This window comes from Geotrypetes seraphini, chromosome 8, assembly GCF_902459505.1.
Source record: "Geotrypetes seraphini chromosome 8, aGeoSer1.1, whole genome shotgun sequence".
NCBI lineage: Eukaryota > Metazoa > Chordata > Amphibia > Gymnophiona > Dermophiidae > Geotrypetes > Geotrypetes seraphini.
The window spans coordinates 192,096,792-192,114,125 of NC_047091.1; the positions used below are offsets into that span (position 1 = coordinate 192,096,792).

At 43.3% G+C, this 17,334-nt stretch overlaps 1 protein-coding gene across 9 annotated transcripts in view; it reads right to left on the reverse strand.

Moving 5' to 3' along the window:
* LOC117365440 overlaps positions 1-17,334 on the reverse strand; it is a 362,671-nt gene that overhangs the window by 232,671 nt on the left and 112,666 nt on the right. For all 9 annotated transcript variants that reach the window (XM_033955907.1, XM_033955906.1, XM_033955904.1 and 6 more), the window contains exons 7-8: positions 15,359-15,466; positions 5,576-5,621 (exon numbers count right to left, since the gene is read on the reverse strand). In XM_033955907.1, the coding sequence (XP_033811798.1) occupies positions 5,576-5,621; positions 15,359-15,466 (154 nt within the window). The remainder of the gene's footprint in view (positions 1-5,575; positions 5,622-15,358; positions 15,467-17,334) is intronic.

Sequence of the window (17,334 nt, forward strand, 5' to 3'; positions counted from 1 at the left end):
GTCCAACCAATTCTCTTCCCGGCTTCTTGCTTTTAATAAACCTAAAAGAATATTTTATTGTGCGTTTTTGCTTCCAGCGCAATCTTCTTTTCAAGATATCTCTTCGCTTTCCTTCGCATTTCACTTGACATTCCTTGTGCTATTTATAATTATTTTCAGTCGGATCTTTCTTCTACTTTCTGAAGGATTCACTTTTAGCTCTAATAGCTTCCTTTACCTCACTCGTTAACCACGCCGGCTGCTGTTTGGTCTTCCTTCCTCCTTTTTTAAAACATGGAACATATCTAGTCTGAGCTTCCAGGATGGTATTTTTAAACAACACGATCTGCTGGGAAGAAAACAGAAGACGCAGTGGATGGAGCTACAGCCTCAGCACCTGTGGGGTTGTGTGACCCTCGGCAAGTCACTCAGTCCTCCATAGCCCCAGGTACGTTAGAAAGAATGTGAGCCCACCAGACAGACAGGGAAAATGCTTGAGTACCTGATTGTAAAACCACTTAGATAACCTTGATAGGCAGTATATAAAAACCTAATAAACTTGAAACTTGCTCCCTAACTGGTATAGGTTTTAGCAGATTCTTTGAAGAGAAAAAAAAATGAAATTACTGAGAGATCATAATGTTCTTGGTAGCATAACTCTGGAAAAGAGTGGGGAAGGAACAGGAGATAGGATGGAAGAATGTGAGCCAGTTACAGAGATACAGGTAAAGATGATGCTAAGTGGGATGAAAACTGATCTTCCTTCTTTAGACACCTGTCCAATATATTTGATGAGAGATCTAGAAGGATAAACACTAACCCTTCTGATAGACTTTATTAATCATTCACTTGAGCAAGGGCTAGTTTCCAGTAAATGGAAATACAGTCAAACCTCGGTTTACGAGTGCACCAATTTGCGAGTGTTTTGCAAGATGAGCAAAACATTCGCAAAATCGGCGCCTCGGAAACCAAGTTTGACTCGGTTTACGAGCACCCCCCCCCCCCCCGGTGATCCAGCATCCCCCCAGCTTGTGTCATTCCCCCCCCCTACGATCCTACATCCCCCCTCCGAGCACCGCAACGACATTGCTTACCCCGATTGGGCACTGGCACCAGCACCAGCACCAATGCACAGGAGGTGCCGGTGCCCGAAGATTCTCCCTCTTCTGGCCTGGGGTGGGCTGGGTGGTGCGACAGAGATCCTCCCTCTTCCCTGTGCTGGGCTGGACTGGGCTTTGAGCATTTGCGCATGCTCAAAGCCTTCTGGTCTCGCTCTCTCCGAGATTCTCAGATTCAGAATCATGATTCAGAAGACACTTGAATACTGAGATTGTCCTGGCAGAAGAGCAAGATTCTGTTTTCAAGCACCACGTGAAGGGAGAGGACGTACTACAGGGGTGTCTTAACCTCTCAGCAGCATTTGACCTGGTTCAGCAAGCACTGTAATGCAGGGAAGTAGGTTTGAGGGGAAGGGTCCTAGCATGGATAGAATAATTCCTATCCAATAGGATGTCGAGAGTTGAATGGCAGGGGTTTAACAGCGAATGGAGAGAAATGAATATAGGAGTCCCCCAGGGGTTGGCAATATCCTCCATGAGGTTCAATATATTCCAAAAACCATTGGGGGAATTTATTAGAAAGTTGGACTGGGAATGTTAAATATATGCGGATGATATTCAACTGATCATTCCATTGGCTGAACCAGAGGTGGTGACTAAAATGATTAAGTCGGGACTGGAGAAAATATTTGGATGGTTTCAGGCCAATGGACTGGTAGGAAATAAAGAAAAATGGAATTATTGCTCACTAATAAATGGGGAGGGCAGAGTCCTAGATATCTGTTAACGCTGCATGGAAATGTAGTAGAGTCTTCCACAGATGGGGTGAGAAACCTGGGTGTGTGGTTGGACCCCAGTCTTGATATGTCAACTCACTTGCCATTAGTAAACATGCCAACTTAACTTTTCCACCCGTAAAAGGATGTAAATTTAAAAAATACCATCACCATCTCTTATCTTATCAGGCAGCATCCTGCAACAAAGACTTAAATTCCTTAATTATGACTTCCAGCATTTACTTAGATTTCAGGAGGCATTTGAAAACATATCTGTTCACCAAGTATACAGGAAACCAAGTTACTCTATTCAATTGTAATATCTTTCTCTTTTGTAAACCGCATGGAGCTTCACGGTCCTGCGGTATACAAGTAGAATGTTATGTTATGTTGTTGTAAAAAAATGCATATGGAAAATTGTACTGGATTAGAGGTCTGAAACCGTATCTTTCCTTTCAGGCAATCACCAATGTCGTCTCATTAGTTCTCTCTGTTTTGATTACTGTAATGCTGCCCTGCTGGGACTACCCAAGTGTATGATCAGACAAATCCAAACAGTGCAAAACGCAGTGGCAAGATTTTTTCTGGGAAAATCCTGGCAGACGAGCACCACTCCATTTCTATAAAAAAGCTGCATTGGCTCCCAGTCGAGAGCAGGGTGAAATGCAAGATCATGTTGCTATTAGAACCTCAATATCTGCTCACCAGATTGCACAAATACGTGCCACCTCAGTCCCTACATTTGGGCCATGAGCCATTGTTGAAAATACCTTCTTACAATGATATTAAATGTCATTTCTGTTAGTTTTGGATTGTATCGATTTGGTTTTTTTTACCTGGTCTATTTGGACGAAAGGCTTTTGTCATTTTTTGATCATTATTGCTGGTCTGTCATGTTTTGACCGTTAACGGTAGAATGCCGACAACCTACCTGTCTGCAGTGTAGAGGTCTTCTGGAGGATCACATCTATCTGGTTGCTGTTGTCTGTCCGGCATGCAGGATGGTGTGCGCGCATATATTTTCCTGCTGCAAAAGGCTGCTATTAACAAGGCATGGCATTGGTCCCCGCCCATCATACTGAGGCGGAGCCTGCTTCAGAGACGTCCCTCTGGGAGGACCTGATGTCGGAAGATTGGGGATGCGGCTGAGGCCGACTGATGTTTGATGTCGGAGGGGCTGCTGTCAGCGTTTGGGGCCTTGCCAGAAAATCTTATACCTTAAACTGTCTCTTGTCATCGTTGTGGTAAGGATGACTTGGGGTTTGCCACTTTGGGTTCATCATTCCTCTGGTAATTCTCACATGGAGTGGAGGTGATTGTGGTGCTCTATTTAGACTGAACTAAAGTTTTGCTCTTTTTTTCCCTACAGGCTGGAATAATATTTTATGTTAAATTTTTGTATTTTTCTTTTCTCTGTCTTAATTTCTTCCTGTTACTGTATTTTACACTATATCATTTATTGTACACTATTCTTCTTAGATTTAGGGGTCCTTTTACTAAGGCGTGCTAAATGCTAACGTGTCCATAGGATATAATGGATGCGTTAGCGCGCGCTAAGACACACTAGTGCACCTTAGTAAATGTATATCTTTTTGGTGCAGGCTGTAATCTGGGGTCGTCTTTCCTGTCAGCTGTCTTTTGGTGTTGGAAGTATTCTGGAGTGATATGAATCCTGCAATTGGAGGCGTCGGTTGGCCTGCCTTATCTGGAGTTTGGAAAGGATTGGGACTGAGTCTTTGTTAATTCCCTTTCGATCTTTGACATTGGATGTTTTTTCGGGGTATTATAGTTAGCGTGGGAGCCTGTTTTGGGGACAGTGAGGGAAGTTTAATAGCACCTATTCTTATTTTAATGGCTGTGAACTTCTCTGAGGTATTGGCGGTATACAAATAAAGATTGTATTGTATGAGCATATAAGGAGAAGAATGTTCTCAGTGATGGCTCCAGTGTGGTGGAAGCAAAACCGGAAGATAACACTATTTATAGAAGGTATTAGAAGGGATAGTGTTGTTCATATTGTAAATGTCTTATGGATGTTCTTACCAAAATTAAGGTTGATTATGTTGAAATTGAATTTTACTGTTCCTAATTTATGGATGCTTAAGTGTAAACCACTTTGAATTGACTGTCGGGTCATTACAAGCGGTTTACAAATATTCAATAAAGATAAATATTTTATTTTTCTAACATCTTGTTCCCGGTCTACTACTACTATTTATCATTTCTACAGTGCTGAAAGGCATATGCACCACTGTACATTTTAACATGCAACAGATGGTCCCTGCCCAGAAGAGCTTACAGCACATATAGAGTTGGGAGTTTCTTGCAGAAAGACTGATAGGATGGACATAGGTATCTTATGGTGATTGGGAGTTAGGAGTTAAAAGCAGCCTTGAAAAAAATGGGCTTGGATTTGAATACTGCTAGAGATGGAGCTTGACATTTTGACTCAGGCACTCTGTTCCAGGCATACAGCGCAGCAAGATAGAAGGGACAGAGTCTGGAGTTGGCAGTGGAAGAGAAGGGTACGGAATAGAGGGACTTACTTACCTGATGAAAGGAGTTTCCAGGGCCTCCTGTCCATTTCCTCTTTTCTTTGTCACTGCTTGCCCTACATCCATCAAATCTGTCTAGTTTGTTAGTTCTTCTCCTCCCCTCCATCTGTGTGCATCTCCTTCTCTCTTCCCTTCCCCTCCTCCATGCAAGCGCATCTCCTCCTCTATGCACATTTTCTCATCTCCTCTAGTCCTCTCAATCCAGCATTGCCCCTTTGTTTCCCTACCCTTTCTGTTGTGTCTAGCATTACCTCTGTATCACTGTCCTTATACTCCCTCCTCATCCAACATCTTTTTGAAGCATTTCTATCCCTCCCTGTGCCTGGCTTTTTTCTTCCCTTCCACCTGTAGTCATACCAGGCCAACATCGCCTCTCTCTGGTCCTTTCCTACTATTCCCAACCCCACAATCCTACAAACTTGCATACTTGTACCAGCAGTTATTAAACCAGACTGCCTCTGGCTGACTTCAAGGCTGTATCTCATCCACACGATACCAGGGCGTTGTGGCAAAGGGAAGATTCCTAGGGTTGGCTGGAGGCAGCCTGCTTAATCACAGCCACATGAGTCTGTAAGATTGCAGGATGGGGGTAGGGGCTGGGAGAGAAAGATGCTAAACCTTCAGGGAAGGAGTGAGGGAAGCAAGAGAGAAGGAGATGCCCAATGCTTGGAGAAAGCATTTATGGCAGAGTTCTTCAATGCTAGGCCAGCGTCCTGCATGCAGCAGCAAAAACCAACAATAATAACAACACACAACTCAGAATGACAGCCTTGCATCAGGTTCTGAATTAAAGAAAACTGTATTTTGCTAATTGTGACTGTTATTTGAAGATTTTTTTATGCTGTATTGTCTATTCCCTATGTTCATCTTACTCGTGAATAATAATCAATTTATATACCGCAGGGCCATAAAGTTCTATGTGGTTTAAGAGAAGAAATTAGATAATCAAGTAATTAGAAATAATACTATAATGTTTTGATGGTTCATTACAATATCCTTGTTTAAGTGTTTCAAGAACAAATATGTCTTTAAATGTCTCCTAAATTGCACATAAGAATCAGAAAGCATAATTAGATGTTCCAGGTCCTTACCCCATATTGCTGTATATTACCTTGGATAAATTTCTTCAAAAAGGCAGCAAATAAATCCAAACAAACAGCTAGAGAGAGTCAAGATGAATCAATAAGTAGACAGAGCCATTTCTCACCTCAGAGATTCCTTCCTGTTAGCAAGAGGCCCTCTAGTGGTGTAGCCTGGAACAGAAAGACATGCTCTCTAAGACAGATTGCTGCTTTCCCTCCTCCCAAGAGATGCTTTGAAACGCTACCATGACAGACTCCTTTGCTCATATTACAAAAAAAATTTTAAACCCTTCTTAGGGCCACACTTATAAAATAAGCTTCCTCCACTCTTCAGATACTTTTTGGTATAATGCCTGCATGAGACTGGACATAAGAATTAACATATCTTAAAAAAAATAATAATAATAATTATTATAAATGTATTTATTCAACCAAAAACAAGTTCAAGCATGTAAAACAAATATCAAAGAAAAGACATAAACAAAACAAATTTTCTATTCAAGTCCACATTATTAGGGCTATTTATCTCATAGAAGGTGTCACAAAAATTCAATATCTAACAAATGTCACTTATTATCAACCTCTGTATTAGATTCAAGAACATTATCAAATCTAGATTTATCTTGAAGAAAATTTTCCAACTGAGACAGATCAACAAAAACATACTTGTTACTACCATGAGATATTAAACATTTGCATGGGAATTTGAAGAAAAAAGTAGCTCCCACAGCCAAGAGACTGTCTTCTCCTAAATTGTGTTTGTTTGGAGACATCTGGGAAAACATTTAATTGTTGCCCACAAAACAAGGCCTGTTATTTGGATAGCTTGCTTTTCCAATTCAGATTTAAATGTAACCAACAATGTTCCTCTTTTAGCTACATAATCTTTAAACGACTCTAGAAATTGAGAGATGTTCAAAGTATCAGGCGATACTAATTGATCTATCCCTCCTTCTTCAGTAATGCCCTTTGAGCTCTTAGGAATGTAATATAAATTATCAGGTATAAAACCATTCACCTGAGCATATTGAAGAATATCTTTCATATACATTCTCAATAGCTCCAACGGTGCTAGGTAATGAGATATCTAGATTTCATAGCATTTTCCATTTTTTCCATCTGAAAATGTAAGTATTATCTTTCATATTAGATGTTACACATGATTGTAATACAGAAACAGAATTATCCAACCAACCATTTTTTAAACCCTGCTAGGTTAACTGTTTTTACCACATTCTCTGTTAAACATAGTAACATAGTAGATGACGACAGATAAAGACCCGAATGGTCCATCCAGTCTGCCCAACCTGATTCAATTTAAATTTTTAAAATTTTTTTCTTCTTAGCTATTTCTGGGCAAGAATCCAAAGCTCTACCCGGTACTGTGCTTGGGTTCCAACTGCCAAAATCTCTGTCAAAACCTATTCCAGCCCATCTACACCCTCCCAGCCATTGAAGCCCTCCCCTGCCCATCCTCCTCCAAACGGCCATACACAGACACAGACCGTACAAGTCTGCCCAGTAACTGGCCTAGTTCAATCTTTAATGTTATTTTCTGATTCTAAATCTTCTGTGTTCATCCCACGCTTCTTTGAACTCAGTCACAGTTTTACTCTCCACCACCTCTCTCGGGAGCGCATTCCAGGCATCCACCACCCTCTCCGTAAAGTAGAATTTTCTAACATTGCCCCTGAATCTACCACCCCTCAACCTCAAATTATGTCCTCTGGTTTTACTATTTTCCTTTCTCTGGAAAAGATTTTGTTCTACGTTAATACCCTTCAAGTATTTGAACGTCTGAATCATTCCAGATTTTAATTACACATTGAGTGAAGAAATATTTTCTCTGGTTTATTTTAAATCTATTTCTTAGTAGCTTCATCACATGCCCCCTAGTCCTAGCATTTTTGGAAAGAGTAAACAAGTGATTCACATCTACCCTTTCCACTCCACTCAGTATTTTTTAGACCTTAATCATATCACCCCTGAGCCCCGGATATGTGATGAAGACCTACTTGTTCAGCTGACTGTGCTATGTTCATAACATAAGTATAATTTTTCAATGCCATTAGTATGTAAATGGTGGCAGTCGGAAAATTGCCCTTCCTCAATAGGGCTCATATTCTACATTTAAGAGGATGGAGAGGTCCAAAATCTCACTATTGTGTATTGGTGTGATGCCTGGATGAGGTTCTGATGAGGAACAGCACAATCTGCCCATAATTTACTAATATTCCTCACACTTATGCAGGAGGAATAAGCATAAACATTGCCATCCAACATATTACTAATAATTGAAAAGATCATAGTAGGCTGAATTTTAATTTTTGGTGGAATTCATTATGTCACATATATAGAATGGAAAGATCAATAGCGATACAAAATGGAAATTATAATAATTTTATTAAAATTTGGGAGCCATTAACGTCTTTTTGTCATGATTAAATGCCATTTTTCTATTAGTTATACACCATATAGTTTGGGGAGGGGGGAGGGGTACAAATATAGGTTTCTTATTATGAATGAAGGGCTTTGAGGGAGGGTGGGGAGAGGGTTACATTTGTATTTTTAGATTATAATGATAAGATATGTAAGTGCTCTGATTAATTGTGTTTATTATGATTGTTGTACACTTGATGAAAGTTTTGAAAATGAATAAAGAATTATTTAAAAAAAACAAATTCTACTGCCTATTATTCAAAGCATTAAATGGCTCTTCCCCCTCCTACCTAAACAACCGCTTAAACCAGATCCTCACCTCAAGACAAAGAAGAACCCTGAACCCTTTTGCCTTCCCTTCACTCAAGGGCACTCAGCGCAAGAAGATGTTTGACAACCTTCTGGCAAAGCAAGCAGCAAAACTCAACCATTCCATCTCCAACCTGCTGACGGTAACGGGCGACCTCAAAACCCTGCTTTTCAAAAAATTCATCCAAATATCTTAACTCCCCCTTCCCCCTCCTCCCAGTTAAATTCTCCCCTAAAACCTCCACTTAGAAAATCTCTTCCTCCCCAAAACACCTACCAAGTATACAGATCCCTGAAATGTAATGTAATCTTCTTATTTGTACTCTAACTGTAATCTATTTGTTATATCACACAGTAACGTACTGTCAATTTACCATCCAATTTGTAAGTTCCTTCGGAATCTATCCAGCTATCTCTCCTCTGTTGTAACCAAAAAAACAACAATAAAAAAAAAACACGTTGTATCTTCACTGGAAATGTCCAATCAGCTCTTTTGTAATCTGCCTTGAACTTCAAGGTATAGGTGGAATAGAAATCCCTAATGTAATGTAATGTAACCTTGTCGAACACGTTCTGGAAGTCCAAGTATATTATGTCCACTGGTTCTCCACTATCATTTTTTTGTTTACGATCTCAAAAAATTGAAGTAAATTCGTCAAACATGATTTCCCTTTCCTGAAGCCATATTGACTGGCTCTCATCAGGTCGTGTATATCCAGGACCGCCATCAGGGCAGTACCACCAGTCCTGCATTCAGGGGCCCGGAGCTGACAGGGGGCCCGGGCTCCCCCAGGATCCTAGGCCACAGTCTAGGGGGAGGGGCAGTCAGCCCCACGTGGACAGGAGAAAGCTGGACGGGGGACCCGCGGAATTCAATACATCTCGAGCCGCGAGGCTCGTCTTCTGTTCCTGCCTGCCCTGCCGTTCACATATAGCCGATCGCAAGTGTTCTCCGATGTCAGCGCTGACGTCGGAGGGAGAGCTTAAGCAAAGCCTGCCCTCCGACGTCAGCGCTGACGTCGGAGAATATTTCCGGTCGGCTATTTGTGCGCGGCAGGGCAGGCAGGAAACAGAAGACAAGCATCGCGGCTTGAGCTTCGTTTTGCTGAGAAAGTTGCAAAGATGGGCTGGGAGGCAAACGCGGAAAACAAAAGGGGGGAGGGAGTGCGTTTTGGACACAAGGCATGAACTTGGGAGAGAGGAAGGGAGGGAAAGAGACGCTGAAGTGGGGGATAGAATGGGTTTTTGGACACAGAAGGCATGGACTTGGGAGAGAGGAAGGGAGGGAAAGAGATGCTGAGGTGAGGGAGGGAATGGGTTTTTGGACACAGAAGGCATGGACTTGGGAGAGAAGAAGGGAGGGAAAGAGATGCTGAGGTGGGGGAGAGAATGGGTTTTTGGACACAGAAGGCATGGACTTGGGAGAGGAAGGGAGGGAAAGAGATGCTGAGGTGGGGGAGGGAATGGGTTTTTGGACACAGAAGGCATGGACTTGGGAGAGAAGAAGGGAGGGAAAGAGATGCTGAGGTGGGGGAGGGAATGCGTTTTTGGACACAGAAGGCATGAACTTGGGAGAGAGGAAGGGAGGGAAAGAGATGGTTGTGTACACAGGGGAATAGAAGAAAGGAGAATTTTTGGTCATAGGGAGGGAGTGAGGTACAGATAGTGGTATACTAGAGTGGGGGGGCGGTCCGCCCCGCCCCTGGTTTACGTCCCAAGGGGGTGCACAGCTGGCCACCCTCCAGTGTTCTCCCTAGGCCACTTGAGTGCCACCGCCGCCATCGGGAACAGGCCTGCGCCAAGTTCTCCCTGCTTTTCCCTGTGGGGCCGACCAACTCTTGCCACTCGCGTCAATTCTGATGTTGGAGAGGACGTTCTGGGCCAGCCAATCGCTGCCTGGCTGGCCTAGAACGTCCTCTCCGACGTTAGAATTGACGTCGGGTGGCGAGAGTTGGTCGGCCTCGCGGGGAAGAGAAGCAGGGCGAACTCGGCGCTGGCCTGTTCCCGATGGCGGCAGTGGCAGCCTATTCCCCAGTGGCGGTGGCAGCATTTTCCCAATGGTGGTGGCATAGGGGAGGGCAGGGAGAAAGAAAGAAAGGGGGGACAGGAAGCCTGAAAGAAAGAAAGGGGGCAGGGTGAAACAAAGAAAAATGGGGCACGGAAAGAGAGAGAGAGAAAGACAGACATACAGAACGAAAGAGGGTGTGGAGAGAGAAAGAAGGGGGCAGGGTGAGAGAGAGAAAAACAGACATACAGAAAGAAAGGGGGTATGGAGAGAGAGAAAAAGAAAGAAGGGGCAGGGTGAAACAAAGAAAAAGTTTGGGGAGGGAATGAGGTCTGGAGGAGTGGAAGCATACAGGAGGCTGAAAGAAGGGAAGAAATATTGGATGCACAGTCAGAAGAATAAAGTGCAACTAGAGACTGATGAAATTACCAAAGGTAGGAAAAATGGTTTTATTTTCAATTTAGTGATCAAAATGTGTCTGCTTTGAGAATTTATATATGCTGTCTATATTTTGCACTATGGCTCCCTTTTACTAAACTGCAATAATGTTTTTTAGTGCAGGGAGCCTATGAGCGTTGAGAGCAGCATGGGGCATTCAGTGCAGCTCCCTGCGCTAAAAACCGCTATCACGTTTTAGTAAAAAGGGAGGGGAATATTTGTCTATTTTTGTATAGTTGTTACTGAGGTGACATTGCATAAAGTCATCTGCCTTGACCTCTTTGAAAACCTGCGGAATATAAATGATAATTAACATTTTCTCTGCGTACAGCGTGCTTTGTGTTTTTAAAATTTTATTGTTGGTAGATCATTTTGACTTGGCCACAAAGGTAAGGGGGAGGGAGGGAGGGGAACTGCTGAAAGACATCGAGTAATCCTTGAAGGCTTGACTGTGCAGGGAATTATTTTTGTAAAATCATGTTTTGTTATGTGACTGGCATTATTTAGACTTTAATTTCTATGAATGAATAGAATGAAAATGATATAAATTACTTGCTTGTTTTTATGTGCGTGTGCTGAAGGAAAGTGGAGCCTGAGGACGCTGAAGGGAAATGGGGAAGAGAGAATGGGGAGAAGACACTGATTTATAAATTGACAATTGTACAGAATATTGTTTCTTTTTTATATTCATCCATAGCTGCATGTTAATGATGGGCTCATATGCACTTATTTATCATCATAACATATACATCATCATTAACATGCAGCTGTGGATGTGTAAGGACAGGCTGAGGAGGATGGATGGGAAGGAAGTAAGGTGCACATATCAACATATCATACATTTTTAACATGCATGATGCAGCTATAGGCAAGCAGAGGAGGATGGGATCATACAGATGTGTATGTTCAGATATGCGCTCAGATGTGTAGTTTTTTCTGATATATTTATTAAGCTTACAGTATTTATAAAAACACATTTAATACTTGTTACAAAAAATATTGTGCAATTGTGATCTACTTCTGGCCTACAAAGGTCAAAAGAAATCCTTAACTGAGATTTTACATTCAAAAGTGAAATATAGCTACTAGCACTATTATTTATTAGTTATTTATTATGCAGATGTTTGTTAGTTTGTTATTAGTTCAGTATTAGACATATGTTAGTTTAGAATAGATAGGTATAGATTAGTTTAGGATAGGTTAGGGCCCTGATGAAAGAGTCTACCTTGACGTGGTTGCAGGCTTACAAATCTTTTGGTCAAAGAGTGCGGCGAAAGAGAAAAGTATGTGTGTATTCGGCCCATGGAAGAAGGGGGGGTCGGAGGGGGGGAAGGGGTGCGTGGGGGGCCCAATAGGATTGCTCAGTAAGGGGCCCAGAAATTTCTGTTGGCGCCCCTGTGTATATCCAAATGCTGGACTATGCTATCTTTAATAAGTGCTTCAACCATCTTTCCAGGGACAGATCTCACAGGTCTGTAGTTGCCCGGTTCTCCTCTTGATCCTTTTTTGAAAATCGGCATGACATTCGCTATCTTCCAGTCGTCCAGTATCTGTCCAGTTCTAATTGACAGGTTGGCAAGTTTTTGCAAAAGCTCTCCAATTTCAACCTTCAGTTCTTTTAAGACTCTTGGGTGAATTCCATCAGGTCCAGGGGATTTGTCGCTTTTAAGATTGTCATCTGGTAGTATATCTGGTCCAAGTCCACTTTCACTGTGGTGAGGCTGTCCTCTATTACTCCTTTGAACACTTTCACCGCTTCTGGTATTGTTGTGGTGTCCTCCTTTATATATATCCTCTATAATAAAACCCTAAGCGCGCATGCGCATTTAGGACAGCGTGTTCCCTGACAGTGTGATGTGTCCCTCCATGCCGAATTCCATTTTCGAACACGGAGGCAGGGAACACGCCGATGACTCTCCCCTCCCACCCTCACTCACTGTAAGGCCCCAAAATTTGCCGCTGCTGCTCTTCTTCAAAACAGCCTGCTGAGGATCGCCAGCTGGATGTAGCGAACCTCGCAGGCCGCTCTCCACCTTGGTAGCACGTTCCCTCTGATGCGATACCGTACGTCAGAGGAGGGGCGGGATTGCATCAGAGGGAACGTGCTACCGAGGTGGAGAGCGGCCTGTGAAGTTCGCTACAGCTGGCCGGCGATCATCAGCAGGCTGCTTTGAAGAGGAGCAGCAGCGGCAGCAGTGGTTCGTGCTGGTGGGCCAGAAGAGAGCAGGAAGCTGGGTTTGGGAGCAATACAGGCAGGCAGGGGGCCAGGGCGAGATGGAAAGGGGGCTGCTTTGGGGAAGGGGCGTGCTGGGGGGCAGACAGCAATCATGCTTTGCTCTGGGAGAGGGGGTACAGAAGGGGGCCACGGAGCAGGCAGGCATGGCACAACAGGGGGCTGGGGTAGAGGGACAGGCGGCTGCTTTTGGGGGATGGGTGTGCTGGGGGCCAGACAGCAATCATGCTTTGCTCTGGGAGGGGGGGAAACAGAAGGGAGATATGCAGCAGGCAGGAATGGCACAACAGGGGGCAAGGGGGAGAGGGAAAGGGAAAGGGGAATGACACAGACAGGGGGCTAGGAAGAGACACAGACAGAAAGAATGACAGACAAACAGGGGGCCAGAGAGACAGCTAGAAAGGAAGACAGACAGCGTCCAAGGAGAGAGAAAGAAAGAAAGAGAGACACATACATCTATTCTAACACCCATTAATGTAACTGGCTTAAAGACTAGTGTATATATAGATAGATAGATATAAGTTGACACCCTTTATTTTAGCCATTTGTTCTTCCATCAGAGCCTTTTCCAGCCATATTTCTCACTTTACAGGGAGGGTTGATGGGTGGGGGAGGGAGGGAAATGTACTTTGAGGAGTTGAATTATTTAATTATAATATTGAAATCACATCATATGTATTATTGTATTCATAATTAAGATGAGGATGGGAGTAAATGACTGTTTAATATAATAATTGTATAGTTATTAGTATTTATGATTTACCAATTGTATTGCACTATCAAAGTTTGAAAATCAATAAAGATTTAAACACAGCTTTGTCTGGTAATCTCTTCTGTATTTTTCATCTTGCATTCTTTTGTATTACACAAACTCTACATCAGGTCCCAATTTTGTTAATAACAGACTCTTAGTCCACTCCTGATGATGGACTTCAGGTCGTTACAATACCCAGGTCCTGGTGGGTGGCACAATAATGTGTCCCATCTGCCAACTGTCTTAGTTCTTTTACTTAATTGCCCAATAGTTGCACAATGGACTGTTGCCTCTGCCACTGTTCTAGAGTCTGCGCAAACCACCCCTCCATAGTTTCTTGTTGGGCTTGTAGTTGTTTGGTCATCCATTTCAGGCTTGCTTCAATGGCCATTTTCCCTGCCACAGTGCAGTGGGTATTTTCACTAACATTATCTCTTCCATTACTCAGAATCCAGACACCAATTTATGTGGACGGTCGATTGGTCCAGTCTTCTTTTTGGGTGATTCTTCTCGTTGTTTCAGGTTCTTCCTTAGTCTGGGGATCTTGTGAAGGGCTTCCCAAGTGGCTTAGAGTGAGGTTATTTATTTATTTAATTCAATTTCTATCCCATCCTCCCAGTAGCTCAGAATGGGTTACAAGCCAACATCCTCAGTGGATTACATTGGACAGACAAATGACAATACTGCAACTTAAGCACAAGTTTGGAAGAACAGTGATTTGAAGACGGCTTGGAGGGGATTATTTAAGGGACAACATTGGGTAGAAGGGTTGGCAATGAAGTATCTTAAGTCCAAACTTTGGAAGAGTAGTGACTTATTGTGTGCTGGGAGGGGGGGGGGCGGGTATTCAGAGGGAATTCTTGGGGAGAGCACAGGGAAAGGGTCTGAGAGATTAGCAAAAGGAGGTTGGTAGCGGAGGGGTTAGAGGAATTGATTACAGCTGGAATATTAGTTGAAGAGGAGGGTCTTCACCGCTCTCCGGAAGGTCATCAATGAGTTTTGCAATCTGATTTGCGGGGGGAGTTGGTTCCAGAGTTGAGGGATGAAGTGGACCCTCTCCTGACTGGGATACATTCAAGGACTCCTTCCTTCGTTCCTTCATTGGGCTAAGGCAGGGGTAGACAATTCCGGTCCTCGAGAGCCAGAGCCAGTCCAGGTTTTCAGGATATCCACAATGAATATGTATGAGATGAATTTGCATGCACTGCCTCCTTGAGATGCAAATCTATCTCATGCATATTTATTGTGGATATCCTGAAAACCTGATCTAGCTCCGGTTCTTGAGGACCGGAATTGCCTACCCCTGGGCTAAGGCTTGTGTCTGTATAAATTTCTTTTCTCATCTCCAGTCACATCTTTTCCTTGTTTTACATCTTATGTAAATGATGTGCAAATTAGAATTCTCTTTGCTTTGCTCTTATGGGTCCCACTTGAACCTTGCTGGTCTTAGCATATTGTCTTTCCTTGAGGGTTGCAGATCTATTGGTCCTTTGTGATGGAATGTATACCCCAACATATTATTCAAAACCCAGCATGCAATGAGAAGACACGGCATTAGTTGCGTGCCCCAGGACTCATAATATCTTGCAAATCCCTCCGAGCACAAGAGGCCAATCTCTGTCTGCTAACTGAACAACTGCATTTAGCAGGGGAAGTAGTAATGCTCTACATCTATATGAGCAGCAACTGCAGGTTATCCCTGCTCTTCAGCAGTTCCTCCCCCAAATTACCTCTTTTGCTGGCCATTGCTTTATGGATATGAGCTCGTACTTTTTCTGTTCTCACAGAATCTAGATCACTGTCGATGACAACACCATCAAAACTCATCACAGGGACACCTGCAAAAAGGCAAAACAGTTCAGACAGAAATATGATTTCCATCAGAGAACAATAAAATCGTAAATTCAGCCGGCGGTGGTGAGCCATGTCTGGTTTATGTAGCAGTAGCTGCCGCATAGACACTTAAGCTGATATTCAGCACTTAAGCTACATTTATGCAATCACTTTGGACAGTTAAGTACTGAATATCAACCCTGAACCAGCAAGGCCAAGTGCTGACTCGGCCCCAGCATGCCCCCCTCCCAAATAGCTGCTTTTCAGTGGTGATAACCAGTTATGTGCTGCTGAAAATTAGCTGATGGCCCTGAATAAGCGATTTTACCAGTTAGTGGCCATTGAAATCATTTTGAATATCAACCAGATAGTAAATGATGACATATCAAAAGAAAATGGGCCACTTGCGATTCATCTATTCATATGTAATTTGTATATATCCAATACTTACGGTAATCCATCACCCAAGACTCTTTCTAATGTCTATTCATTTTGTAAGGATCCCTATGGTCACCAAGGTTAGAAAGGTTGGTGTAAAACTGCTCAAATAAGATTTAGAATCACAAAATTTAATCTTCCAAAGCCCAGATATTACATATGACCAATGAAATGTCAAGACTTTGTCTATGAGAAGAGGATATATGAGGAAAAAGCTAAAACAAAACCCTAGAGATAGCACAAAGAAAGAGCAGAAATATATGTCAGAATGGAATAGATACTGCACCATTCATGGAAGAGAATGTCTGCAAATAACTTGGGACCAGATCAGATATATCCCAGGATAACCGAACCCTGGAGAAGAGAGAGCTAGAGGAACTAACAGAAGTAAGCAGGCAGAAGGGGGAGATAGAAGAGGAAAGTAAAAGCCAGAAAGGAGCCAGGAGAGGAGGTAAAGAGGAGCAGGAAGCCAGAGGCAGCGGCGAGAGTAAGTTCCGCCTACCCCCTCCGCGTCGGAGGATCATTATCCGAACTCCCCCTTAAAAGGGGAGGAGCCAATGGCGCGCAGCCATTCGGTGTGCGGCGAAGGCAAACAGCAAAGGCGCTCGCCTTAGCGAGAGCGCCTTTGCGAAGAGCCTCAAGAAGAGCCGAGTCAGTATACCAAACGACACCAGGGAAGAACAAGGACAGCAAGGTATGGACGACAACAAATAACAACTAAATAACCAAACAAGTATAAAAAGCAAAAACAGAGTACACGGAGAGGGAACATACATACTTACGAAACACCAGCAGGAATAGGGAAGTAGCAAATAGCAGGCACAGGAGAGAACACACACACAACAAGCAAAAAAGGTACTAGCGCAATAACAAAGAGCACTTCAGAAAGGCGGACAGCAATGGAAGCAGAAGGAATCCAGAGGATGAGCTTTCCAGTGTACTGCATGGACTGCCATATGTACGATTACCTCCCCTCGGGGAGGCAGTAGTATGTATGCAGTCGATATCAGGAACTGAAAAGCTTGAAGAAGGAAGTTAGTCGACTGAAGTACAGGATTCAGGAACTGGGGGGACTTTACATCATAGGGGACCCAGTCAGGACAACCGAAGACCCTATGAGAGAGAGTCACATCGAGGAACAAGTCAGGGAGCTCAAGAGGTTTATTGAGGAGGCTTACAGGAGGGTGGAAGAACAAGAACAGCATAGGGAAGATGAAGATACACCCAAATGGAATGGAGAACAGGAGCAATCTGACTTCAAGGAAGAAGAAGCCCATAGAGGTATCCCGCGGAAGAGGAGGCAAGGTCTGGCCGATGCCTAGAAGAGGAAGCAGTGAAGCACACCGAGGACACAGACCTGCGGCCGGAGCGAAAACTGAAAAGAGGAAAGTCTGCGATCCTAGTGGGAGACTCAATCCTAAGGCAAGTAGATAGC